The 12171-nt window shown below is 50.8% G+C and overlaps 3 protein-coding genes across 3 annotated transcripts; all 3 read left to right on the top strand.

Annotated features, from left to right (window-relative positions):
• Positions 1–2500: 2500 nt before the first annotated feature.
• VFPPC_15816 (hypothetical protein) lies at positions 2501–3987 on the top strand (the record flags this gene model as incomplete). Its single annotated transcript, XM_018293569.1, has 4 exons — positions 2501–2556; positions 2663–2790; positions 2910–3120; positions 3168–3987. The coding sequence occupies 4 exons, from the start codon at positions 2501–2503 to the stop codon at positions 3985–3987; spliced, it is 1215 nt and encodes a 404-aa protein (XP_018145192.1).
• A 1543-nt stretch (positions 3988–5530) lies between these two features.
• On the top strand, positions 5531–8481 carry VFPPC_04582 (HAL protein kinase; the record flags this gene model as incomplete). Its single annotated transcript, XM_018283918.1, has 2 exons — positions 5531–5621; positions 6200–8481. 2 exons carry the CDS (start codon positions 5531–5533, stop codon positions 8479–8481), a joined length of 2373 nt encoding a protein of 790 aa, XP_018145191.1.
• Positions 8482–10932: 2451 nt separating this feature from the next.
• Positions 10933–11205, top strand: VFPPC_15815 (hypothetical protein; the record flags this gene model as incomplete). Its single annotated transcript, XM_018293568.1, has 1 exon — positions 10933–11205. The coding sequence occupies one exon, from the start codon at positions 10933–10935 to the stop codon at positions 11203–11205; it is 273 nt and encodes a 90-aa protein (XP_018145189.1).
• Positions 11206–12171: the final 966 nt, after the last annotated feature.

Raw genomic sequence — 12171 nt, 5'->3', positions numbered from 1 at the left:
CTCCAATAAGACGATGGATTATCCTTGTGGATGGCGGCGGGTTGTCGCGTGCAGCGCTTATGATAACCGGATTGGGTTCCTCAACATCTAGCTTTAGCATTTCCCCACGCCCGAATAGGATGGGCAGTTCCACAAGGATATTGGGACTGAGCATGACCCGTGGCAGTGTTTGGCTCCATGATGTATTCCCGGAGTGTTGTTTGACGATATCTGGCTTTTTTGCAGCAGTAAGCAAGCACGGACGCTTACCAACTGAACGACAATGAGTTCCAGATGTTGATTGAAGAAGCGACAAAAATAAGTTTCCTGCCAAACCTATTTCCGAGTGAGAAGGTCCTGCTGCCGGTTCAAAACATCGACCATCCAGTGGGGTCCAACACGGCACGAAGTCCGTTATTCAGACGTGCGTCTGTCAGTCAGTCCAACTAGGCGAAGCGGGGTGTTTGCGGGAATTATGAACGTGCTTGTCAATGAACTTGTTGTTGGTATGTCTCGGGCCCTTGGGCAAAGCCATCTTCAGTACGGATGGGCTAGTAAAATAAAATAAAGCGAGAGTAGAACCGTCACCGCATGTAGTGTCGACACCCCTAAATAGCTCAACTGATGATAATGGCGTCTTTCCTTAGCGGGGAGAATGTCCCAGATTGCCCGTGGGGTAGAAAATCAGATCTTGGAATAGCTCCAGATACAACGGAATAGTGTATTTGATGTTAATTGCCAACCCAAGAACATGATATGGAGGATAGCGTTGCGTTGCGTCCAATTTGATCACATGAGCTGCTCCAAAAATTGACACTGCGCTGGAGTGATAATGAAGCTGTGACCTTGAAAAAACCTGTCCGGGGCCGACCTTGACTAAAAATACCACATTAGACGGACAGCATTCTACAATGTACCGAAGAAGGAGCAAAATTTGACAGCGGGTAGGAGTATTGGCCTTGCTGTGAGCCCATTTGGCAGGATGAAGAGTTGGTGTCAAAAGGAGAAGAGGAGGCAGCTCTGTCCTCGCACTGTCAATCTAACAAGCTCCATCGCACATGATTGATCCATGCATGCGGTGTCTCAAGACCCTCTTCACTTGAAGTATTACGGCCACCGGATTGAAATGTGCCAAGCAAGTGGCTGCCGAAAGTAATGGGTAGAATTCAAAAAAGGAGTTGCACAGTCCTGATTGCAAGTCTCATAGCAGATGTCGCTTGCGTCACGCTCTGGAATCGTGTACATGGGATCGGAATACGCTTATTGAAGGCAGTCATGCTCGCACACGCACTGCAAAGGGCCACCATTATTGCAGACGAGAACGACCAGATCCAACATCCCCCTAGTGGTAGAGCTGCGCGGAGCCCGTTCTTGGTTTGAAGTGTTATTAACCAGGGTGCTGGGGTTGAAGGCATTGCGAACACCATGGGCTGGCTGTTCAATGGGCCTGCTTGGCTTCATGGGGACTGATCATTCGGTGGCCGTGTTCTTCTGAAAGGCGCTTGAAAACGGAGCACAGCTGGTGGAAAACGAGACAGCCAAGAGTTTCTATGTCTCTGATAAAGAAAGAGCCCTCGATTCAAGGCTCGCAATAATTAGAGCAGTTGGTAAGGGCAGATGGGCCTTTGAGACAGTTGAGCACCAATGCGAGACTGACGACGCGATCCCAGCCAAAAATTGTGCTCAGCCAAGAAATTTCACATTGCTCCTGTCGGCGGCGAGAAATGTACAGAACATTCATGCCGCCATAACGGGACTTTGGAGGAGCTTTGGGCTCCATGGTATGCGCTGTTCTCCGAGCATTGACATGCAATTGCCAAACAATTGCCCTGACAGAGTTCAAATGTTCAATTCTCCCTGTCAAAGTGTGTTGCCATGGGCGCTGTTTCTTTCGGATCATCATTTCAGTGCTTTCTTCGTCTGGACAATACCAGCAAAAACCGTAATCAATGATCCTGACCCACTAGGCGCAAAACAAAAGGTTTAGCAACTCCCGTGTCTTGTGTAAGGGACAAGCAAGAGTCTGGTACCATTGAGTACTACATGCAATTGGCAATAAGCTTCGTTCGACCTTGACAGCCACCGCAGGGCACTGGCTCAAGGATGTCTTGGAATGTAAGAAGTGTCCAAGTCGATTCGAGTTATATCAGCCCAAATGCAAATGCAAATGCAAATGCAAATGCAACTGCAACTGCAGATGGCCAAATGTATTATTTCAAGCGCATTTATCCATGCCAGGGCGTTGTGCGGAGCTGGTCAAATTGTTGAAAGAACTAGCCTTTGGGGGCATGTGTAGGCGAGGGAGGCGGATGCAGCTCCAAGTACCGAGTAGTTGCTGTGGAAGGCTGGTTTTTGGTTCTGACAACAACGTAACACTTGGAGGTTGATTCTAGAGCGGCGTCAGAAAAAGGAGATTTCATGGTCGACGGATTGAAATCAACTACCGAGGTATTGTAAGCGAGAGTGTACATAAGAAAGTATGGACCAGCAGTCTGGTACAACTTCGATCGACTGAAACTTAATGTTGGATCCTCCAGACCAGACCAGACCAGCGTTGTTTGGCGTCACCGGATCGAGGCCATCTACCATGTATGTGTCTGTGCAGATTTGTGCCAAATGACTACCTGGGTAGCTTGATGGATAATGCTTGTATGCTGGTTGGGTGCATATGATAACGAGAAAGCGACGATGCTAGGAACTTTCGCATCTCAGCAGCCGGACCGGTGGGCTCAACTCCTGTCTGGTCCGGTGCAAGTGGTCGATCCTGGGTTCATGTTGTGAGTTATTATCCCCACACCTCTGGCGGCAGAGGCGAGAACCTGATCGCACTGTATGCCGCACGGAGTACTTGGCCTTGTACCCAACACTGTATTCTGTACCTGCTTCTCGCATCAAAAGAACTTGACTTTAGAATGATCAAACTTGACCAGACATGAAAGCTCCAGCCTCCATCCACACCAGACTAGACTTCACTTGCACCAGGCACTTGCAGTCTGGTCCAATCTGCACTAGCATCGCAAGGCTCTTGGTCAATCTCGAGCTATGGGCTGCAATCCGAGCTCCGTGGTCCGTCCTGACGTACATCAAACTTGAATTTGGGCCTGTTCGACACGCCATGTCCATCCCTCCCTGCCCATCGATGCGAGTTGAGCGTGTCAAGTCGTCACTTCCTCTTGTCTGGTCTGGAGATGGCCACGGCGCGGTACTTTCAAGTTGACATGGACTGACGGGCTGGTTGATCAACAATTTGTGAATTTCGTCGCGCTTGGCACTTGGCGCTTGGCACTAGGCCTCTCGTTTCCCGTGGACAGACAGGGCGTATCAGATGTCAAGTCTGGTGCAGGACAATTGCGGCAAGTGCATACCAATGTACTTGACAGTACATACGGTCTGGTACAGTGCAGAACATTAGTGCATGTGTCTACATGTATTGATCCTGGCCAGAGGAGACCAGGCAGTACTGGAGAGAGAGAGGCAGCGAGACAATCATGGATAATACATGGAACATGCAAGATTGGAGACTCCATGACCCTCCCCTCGCTCAGTCTGCTCTCCTTCCAGTCTCTTTCTCTGTTCCCCTCCACCCCCCGAGTCGGTTTGGCTTGTTTGGTTTGGCTGGGTTTGGTTCCATTTGATGGCCAAGTGGAAACTCACACACCAGACCAGACCAGACAAAAGTTGAACCCCCCCATTCAGATTCAGTTGGGGCGGCAGCAACCAGCATTGATTGAACACACACCCCCATGGCCCAAGTTCAATCCAAGTCCTGGCTGGCATATGGAGTCAAGTACCAGACTCCCGTTCAATGTTGCTCGTTCGCCCGCTCTGTCGCTCTGTCGCTCTGTCGCTTGCTGGCTCGCTCGACATGATCTAATGTACTCACTCAGTCTCGGTACTCTATTTCTGTCCGGTGTCAAATCCCCATCCTGTCTGGTCTGGTTCGACTCGCCTTGCCCAGCTTGGAATGTTTCAACTATTAATGCCTCTGCCCTCCCCCGTCCTATTTGAGCTCCTCTTTTCTTCTTGGACGAGGTCCTTCTCCACGCGTGAGCTTGACTCTTTCTAGTTTTCCGCATTGCCTTTTTATATCCTCATTTACCATTCTTGTCCTCTTCCTACCCTACCTCGCTTTCTTCCTGGTATCTACAGCACCCTACTTTAATTCAAGCTTCAATCTCAACTGCTTTGCATTGACCGGAGACGGGGTCACCATCCTGACTGGCTACTTTTCCTATCTATCAGCCTGCTGTTCCAAGCCAGAGCACCAGGCCACTCTAACACAACTTGACACACCAACGCACACACCACTTCTCCAGCTCTTCAACGCCATCGATTTCTCCCAGACCAGGGAACCCTACGTACGACCTTGGCCTTGCTATCTGGGCTCGCTTCCGATCTAGTACATTCAGTACATCACCTCACCTCGACTGCATTGCCAAGCATATTGCAAAACGAACCATCCATCACCCCCGGCAAAGGACCAAGCCTTGATTATTGACGCTTCTCCCGCCATCGTTGATAGAAGGATTCTTTTAATTGGAAGCCATCATCATCATCATCATCGACACTGTTAGCCTCGTGGGGTCATATTGGCAACCATCATCGGTCTCGCAGGCTCCAACAAACTGCTACCCTGGCACTTGACGACGATTTTCTCGTTTTGGAACACTCGCCCAGAAAGCACCGTGGCACAACCCATCTCTACTCTTTGCTCTATTTTGCTCGGCCCTATTCCTGCCTACGGCGTTTTTACCCTCGCCGTCAACACGTTGCACATCGCGGGTTAGATCTCATCTGCACCCCTCATTGCTACACCAGAAGAAGCTACTCGTGCTAGCAGCGACTTTTCGCTCTGGCAACAACACCATCAATTTCATCGATCCTGCAGGACAAGATAGGCCCGGCGACTCCGCGTCTGATTTGGTGACGGCGTCGGCTGGCTAATGGTGGAAGCCCTCTCAGCCATTACGTCGTGGACCTCCACTCCCCACCCTCCATTGTTGCTCTAGTTCGAGCATTTGGCGTCTTGTCGTGGTCCCCTGTTGCCTTGGTGCGTTGGTGCGTTGGTTCCATCTGGTTTCTGGTAGCGCCTCATTGCCAGCCCGGTGGCAAGCCAAGCCAGCAAGCCAGGTCTTGTGTGTCTGGTGTGATTGCAGTGCATCACAGCGGTCGAGCTTGGATTACACAACGGTCCAGGACGGAAACGCCCAACTTGACGCCTGCCATTTTGCCTACCATTTTGCCTGCCATTTCGCCTGCAAGACTTTGACCCTCTCGGTGGTACTCGGTACAAACTGGTGTTGGTCGCTTTCAAATGGTACAACGCTGTATCTGATCCCTTCCTCGGCGCTGCCAAGGATTCTGTCTACCTGCAATACGTACTGTAGGTAGAGGGTACTGGGTACTGGGTTGCCAAGCTCTGAAGGCGATCGCTGTTGGCATCTTCCAAATTTGGCTTCCATCACAAATTCAATCCTTACTAAGCTAGTCTGGCCTCTCCTGGCCTGGCCTTGCCCTGCCCTGACCTGTCGCTCTTCTTCCCGTCACCATCATGGCGCTTTCACTGGCTCATGTGTATCCGTGGACCTCTACAATGGGTCCCCCTCAAGACCAGCCAATGCGATATTCAAGCAAGCACACTGGTGAGTGTCATTAGCCTTTTTCTTTTGTCCTTCTTTTCCTTCTGTTTTTCTCTCTCTTGTTAGTTCCCCATTCTTTGTGTGTTGCGCCAAACTCTATTCCACATTTGTCATGTACTGGCACTGTCACTGAATCGCCTCCCCGCCCCCTCGTCCCTTCGTTTTCTCCGTCCCCCGAACCACCGACCTGCCGACCACCACTGTTTGCTTGGCTACCTGTAGGCCGGCCCTGTCTGCTTTGCTGCGCCTGCTGTGCCTGCTGTGCCTGCTGTGCCTGCCGGACCTTCTTGGTTCATCTCTGGCCTGCATGGTTGGTTGGTTCGTTGGTTGGTTGCATCCAGTCCCCGTTCATCTACTCCATACTCCGTATGCCATTCCCCCATTCCCTTCAATGGCCGGATGGAGCCTTGCCTCGTGCTGGTGTCGCCCGGTCTCACACACCCTTGGCCGTGTGCGGCAGTGACGTGATTGTGTCTGGTGCGGCTCCATCAGCGCAATCCACACCTTTGAGCACTAGCTGCACTTGTGTCCTCGCCATCAGCTCCATTAGCGTCGCCTGCTGACTTTTTTTTCCTGCTCAGTTACCCACAATACACCCCGATCCTCGTCGCTGGCACAGCACTCGCACTCACTGCCGCCGCCCACTTCCAGCGTCACTGGCACTACTGGCACTGGCGACCAAGACGAGCCCTCCGAGACGCCGACTTTGGCACCGATGCCGACTGCCACGGACTCTTCCACCGCAACCACCACGTCGGATTCTCTCTCTCTTCCTTATTACTCAAGCAGTTATTCCTCCTCGCCTCGTCAATTTCCCTCAGACATCACTGATCCTATTCTCGAAGAAGGCGACGAAGAGTCTGGCACCGACTCGCCCATTGAGCCGGTCACTCCTGTGAGCGGCGGTCGTCACTCACAAGACTTCACTGCGCTTCACCATAGCCATTACAACGATTACCAAGCACTACAAAGAGCCCAAACAACACAAAATCCCCCAACTGCGAACACGAAAAAGGCGCCTCTATTAATCTCTCAATCCTCTGCGCCTCCGGCACCTCTCATCACCTCTGACCTATCATCAACGCCGAAGGCGAGCGAGCAGGAGACCTCGCCGCAAACACCCCTCCAACGACGCACCACCCGCGGCTCTTCCCACAGTCTTAAACGAACCATGTCCCGACTTTTTAGACGCTCCAACTCGGCTTTGGAGAAGGAGAGAGAATTTGCTGTTGTCGACTCTCCAGCCCCCATCTCAGAGTCTGCACCGCAATCAAGCGGCTATCTGAGCACAAATGGTACGCCTAGCAGCCGGTATCCGAATGGCAACAAGTCCTCCACAACCACTCGGTCAAGCTCACCACCTTCACCAGGCTCACCCCTAGAGATGACACCGTCGAATCGGTCGACGATTGGCACCAATGGTACACTACCTAACCCTGCTGACTTTCAAAAAAAGAGCCGAGCTGCAACTGGGTTGACCTTGCGCGGGCGGGCAGTGAACTTTGTTGGTGCTACAATGGGCCGTGGAAATCGCCCCAATAAGGGGCCGCGAAGAGCGAGCAGTTTTGACATGGGAAAAAGATCGCCGGTACCTACCATACCGAAACATATTGACGAAGAGAAGACGTACCCCCCCGAGCGACTGCCCTGGCCACTCCCCCCGGACGCTGGCACTGGTGCCAAGGCTCGTCGCATGAGTTTGAGTCTCCCCGATGATTTCACTGTGGATGTCGCTGAACTACTATCCGAGTTTGAGTACCAGCACAAGCTGTTGGGCCGGCACGGGAAGCATTTAGGCAAAGGTGCCGCATCCAAAGTGACCCTCATGGCCCGAAAGGGGTGCCCGGGCGAGCTCTATGCTGTCAAGGAATTTCGGGGCAAGTCAAATCGCGAAAGTCAAGAAGATTACGAGAAAAAGATCAAGTCAGAATTCAGCATTGGCAAGAGCCTTCACCACCCAAACATTGTGGAAACCGTACGACTTTGCACCGACCATGGTCGTTGGAACCACGTCATGGAATACTGCTCCGAGGGTGATCTCTTCAGTCTTGTGCAGAAGGGCTTTCTCAAGGGCGAGGACAAGAAGAAGGACCGGCTATGCCTTTTCAAGCAGTTAATTCAAGGGGTCAACTACCTGCACGCAAACGGCATCGCTCACCGGGATATCAAACTGGAGAACCTCCTCCTCACAAAGGACAGCAAGCTGAAAATTACCGACTTTGGCGTGTCTGAGGTATTTTGCGGAACCCATCCTGGCCTGAGAGAAGCAGGCGGACAATGTGGTCAGAACATGGGAGAGGTTCGTCTCTGTTCCCCGGGCATTTGCGGCAGTGAGCCTTATATTGCACCTGAGGTGTTGGAAAAGAAGCAGAGTTACGATGCGCGAGCTTTGGATGTATGGGGCTCAGCTATTGTCATGATTTACCTGACGTTTGGTGGAGCTATCTGGTCTCGCGCGCAGCTCGGCAACTTGCACTACGATAAATTGGTTAAGGGCTGGAAGAGATGGTACGAGAAGCACCCTGAATGCGATGCCTGCATCACGGACACGGATTACCCCAACTGTTATGCTCTGGACGTTGGAGTCAACCCTCCTGCTCTACGACGAATTCTACTGCAGATGCTTAACCCCGATCCGGCCAAGCGGATAACTATTAACGAAGTGGTCAACAACCGCTGGATGAGGAATGTCGAATGCTGCCAGCTGGAATCCTACGATGAGCAAGCTCAGCTCATTGACGCCACCAAGAAGGACTATGGCAGCAAATTAGCGGCCAAGAAAATCTTTTGCCACAATCATCTGCCGCCGAAGACTGGGGGGTCCCATTCGCTGGGTAAAATGCCTGGTTCTGCTGGCTACTAAGCACCGTAGCAGTAACAGAGCTGGAGCTGGGGACGTATTTTCGAGTCTTCTTTGTCGTCTTGATTTCTCTTGGTCTGTCTTTTCTTCTTCTTCTTTTTTTTGTTTTTTTTTTTTTTGTTATCGGAGTCATTACTACTTCCTCCAGTGGTATCTGTTGCTGTTTCATTGAACCCTTTGAAGCGTTCCTTGCAAGGCGCGACGGAGAGGATCGTTACCCATGACCGGCGTTTGGGAGGGCATTAGCGGCTGCTGAGAAGCGAGCAATCGTACCGAGTCGCGGCGTTTGGTGTCTCGCGCTTGTTTTTGTTAGCTTTTGTTATTTTTTATCTTTCTATCTCTCTCGTTTGTTTTTGTCGCACTTGTGGCATGGCATGATGCATGATGAGGCAGAACTGCTGCTTCTTCCTTTTTTTTACGATGGGTTACCCGTTTGAGGCTCAATGTATTTGCCATGGAGACCAAGGTTTGAGACTTTGGGTCGGGCCGAGTCCAGATGTCTCCAAAAAACCAGGCAAGGCCACCGTACATATTATATTATAGGGCTTTGTTTGACCCCAATCACCAGCCTCTCATGCTCATCGATTTTCCTTGCATCTTATGTTGTCTTTGGTATTTGGCATTGCTCATGGGATTACCTAGGATAGGTGACCTCTTATGGTCTGCATGGTGGCTATCTGCTTTTCATTCCGTCTTTTGCCATTATTAACGCACCCGACGAATTCCAAGTCAAAAATGGGAGGACGGGCAACGATGGAAACGGCCTAAGAGGGTGTGGTGTGTTGCACAAAAGAGGTCTGGTGTGGCCCATGCAAAGAGAAGAGATGGGCTGGCTGGTACAGACATGGAGTAGAGGAACAGGATTTAGTTTTTCGAGTGCTAGTCGTTGCAACCTGACTACACCAAGCAGTCTTTATTGGCACATATGATAGATTGCAATGAAACGATACTGTACATGGCACTTTTGGAAAGTGTTTACTTGTGCGAAGATTGAAGTGATGCAGCAAAGCCATGAAGGAGCTGAGGTATTCGATAAAAGCTCAGCCACCGCTACTCGGCGGCTGTAGGCTTTGTCTAGGTTTTCTTTTGGCGGCGTCTCTAGCCGCGAGCGTGTCTCATTTTTATGGCTTGTCATTGAGACACCACGTTGTAGTGCGTCGATAGAAAAAACACAAAGAAACGAAACAGAAACTCCAAGGTCCAAACGCTTGTCGGCAAGTTGCAGAGGGGATGCAAAGAGGATTTTCTGTCAAAAGTGACGTACGAGGGTTTCGGCCATCCTTGGCACTTCAACCTCACATACATACAGACGCAATGCCAGCACGGCGGCTTTTGAAACCACATGCATGGCGCGTGGACTGTTGATGATGCATTTCCGCGTATGTGCACTGAATCAGATGGTGAGCCGTGGCTTGGACCTCGGTGATTGTTTGTGGTAAAAATATGAGTGTGACGGCGCGGTACACAATGTGGATGAAGGGTGGACAAATCAGCGGTTGGGGAAATGATGGTTTTGCTGGATTTGGATAATTCGCGTGGTATTGCAGGGAGGCGTGCATTGGGACACAGGCACGGGGAAGGGGACGGTTGTCCGGGCGGGGGTTGGGACGAGTGTGTGATTGGGAATTACGGCTTTCAAGATGAATACCTAGCTGGGTAGGTAGATGATGTTGGCAGTGGTTCATATGTGCGTGGAAGTTGATGGAGTTGAAGTTTATAACAGTGAAGATACATGTGGTGCTCGGTGGAGTTGATGATTTTGGAACGAACGAGGGGGGTATAGTTGGCAAGGCAAGTTTATCTGCATTTTTTAGGCAATACGTTTTACATTGTCGATGGGATATCAGATTTGTCTGGGTTGACGGTGAAGCTTATCGTGGCGCGCGGTCGATGGTTCATGGGCAGACAAGGGACGTGATGGCCTGCATCATGGTTATTCAAGCTTGATTTGCCCGCGTGCCCGGAAATTGCTGACGAGACATGTCCTGGTGCATTGAGATGGACAAGGAACTGTTTGACCATGCCACATGCGTGTTTGGTTGAACAGAGGGCACAGCGCAGCGCAGTCTGGGGAGACATTGCTGGAGTTTGGTGCATGAGACGGCTGAAAATGTGGGAGAAGCAAGGAACAAACAAGGGGGCATGAAAGTGTCGTGTGAGCGTTGAACTTTGTGCATGGCGGCAATCGAGAACCCTGGTAATAATGCATGATTATGTGCAGGGGAATAAGTGCGTGAGTAACAGTAACAAACCGAGTTGGTGATTAAGTAATGAGTGATTTATTCAGAGGTAATCCGTAGTCCGCCTGGTGGTCATGGTCATGGTGAAATGAATCGTGATGAACTGATGGTGGCTTCATATATTCCCAGCCCAACGCTTTGTTCACTCCCTCACTCACTCCTTCGCTCAATCACTCCCTCCTTCACTTATTAGTCAATCGCTTATCACTCGCACATGTGGGCACTCACCCAGCAAAGCAGAGCACCTGGGCCTGGTGTTGCAGCAGAAACCATCAGATTGACGCCTTTTTGTGACCATTTCAAGCCTTCCGCTCTGGATTCTTCTTCACCAACCACCAACCGAGTCGAATCAAATGCAGGAAGCATCAAACCGGTCAAAAGTTATGCACGAAAGCGGGCCACGGCTAAGTCGGCTCCTGGGTGCATTCGCATTCCCAGATGCATGACCATCAAAAAACCGCCAGATGACCGGACTTTTCGATATTGATCTCAGATTGGCTGGCTTATTTTAAATTTGATCCTGCTAGCGAATCCTGTTAAAAGGCTCATGTAAATCCTCGACGGCAGCCGCTCGATGCAGCCGCATCAAGTAAAGCGACAAAGCGAAGTGAGGTCGGTGGCGGCCTTGAGAGTTGTGAGTTACTGTTCTGGTCCCGCCTAACAAGCAAGCTTGAGCCCTCACTGACTGTTGAAGCGGCTGAAAATTAAAACAGCAAGGTTTGCGCCTTGAGTGAGGCAAGCGATCAACCGTCTGTCGGTTTGGGTCGGATGGATGGATGGATGGATGGATGGATGGATTTGACCCCCGAAGAGTGTAGCTGATGCTGCGATTCCCGATTCCAGAACAATTATTCGTTTCATGCCTGTACATCCGAGACATTTTCCGTCACGAGGCAGCGTAGGAGTCGACGGACAGATGCACAACTTGCTTGCGTCCTCCAGCCGCATGGCATGTACTCCATGTGGACGGAGTACACACAAGACAAGACATGAGAAGATCCAGACCAGATGAGATGCAAAGGCTGGCGGCCGCGGACTCATCTCTGCCCGCAATCGCAATCTTCACACCCTGAGTCCCTGACATGCTCAACTCCAATGATGACATCGCCAACTGTTGTGAAACGGCAATAACGGCACCGTCCATCACGAGCTTCTCTTTGCTTATTTTCAGCATCAAGTAAACAGCCAATCAAGCCATCTTGTACTTGTAAATGACGATGAGAATGGTTCCCCGGGTTTCTCGCACAACCCCCTGTGTCGGCCTCGTGAAACCAATTGAATTGACAGAAACCAGAACCACAACGTATCATAAAACGCATAACAAATCATCAGGTGACTCTTGCAATAAACATGAAATTATGCCAAGAGCGTAGTTACCCAGTAACTACCTGGGAATAAGACGCTGATAGGGACGGAGGACGCTCGGCATCTTCTTCCATATGTCAATCACAAG

The sequence above is a fragment of the Pochonia chlamydosporia genome, chromosome 3 (genome assembly GCF_001653235.2).
Source record: "Pochonia chlamydosporia 170 chromosome 3, whole genome shotgun sequence".
Classification (NCBI taxonomy): domain Eukaryota; kingdom Fungi; phylum Ascomycota; class Sordariomycetes; order Hypocreales; family Clavicipitaceae; genus Pochonia; species Pochonia chlamydosporia.
The sequence above is the reverse complement of the archived record's forward strand: the minus strand, read 5'-3'. Positions and strand labels throughout refer to the sequence as shown.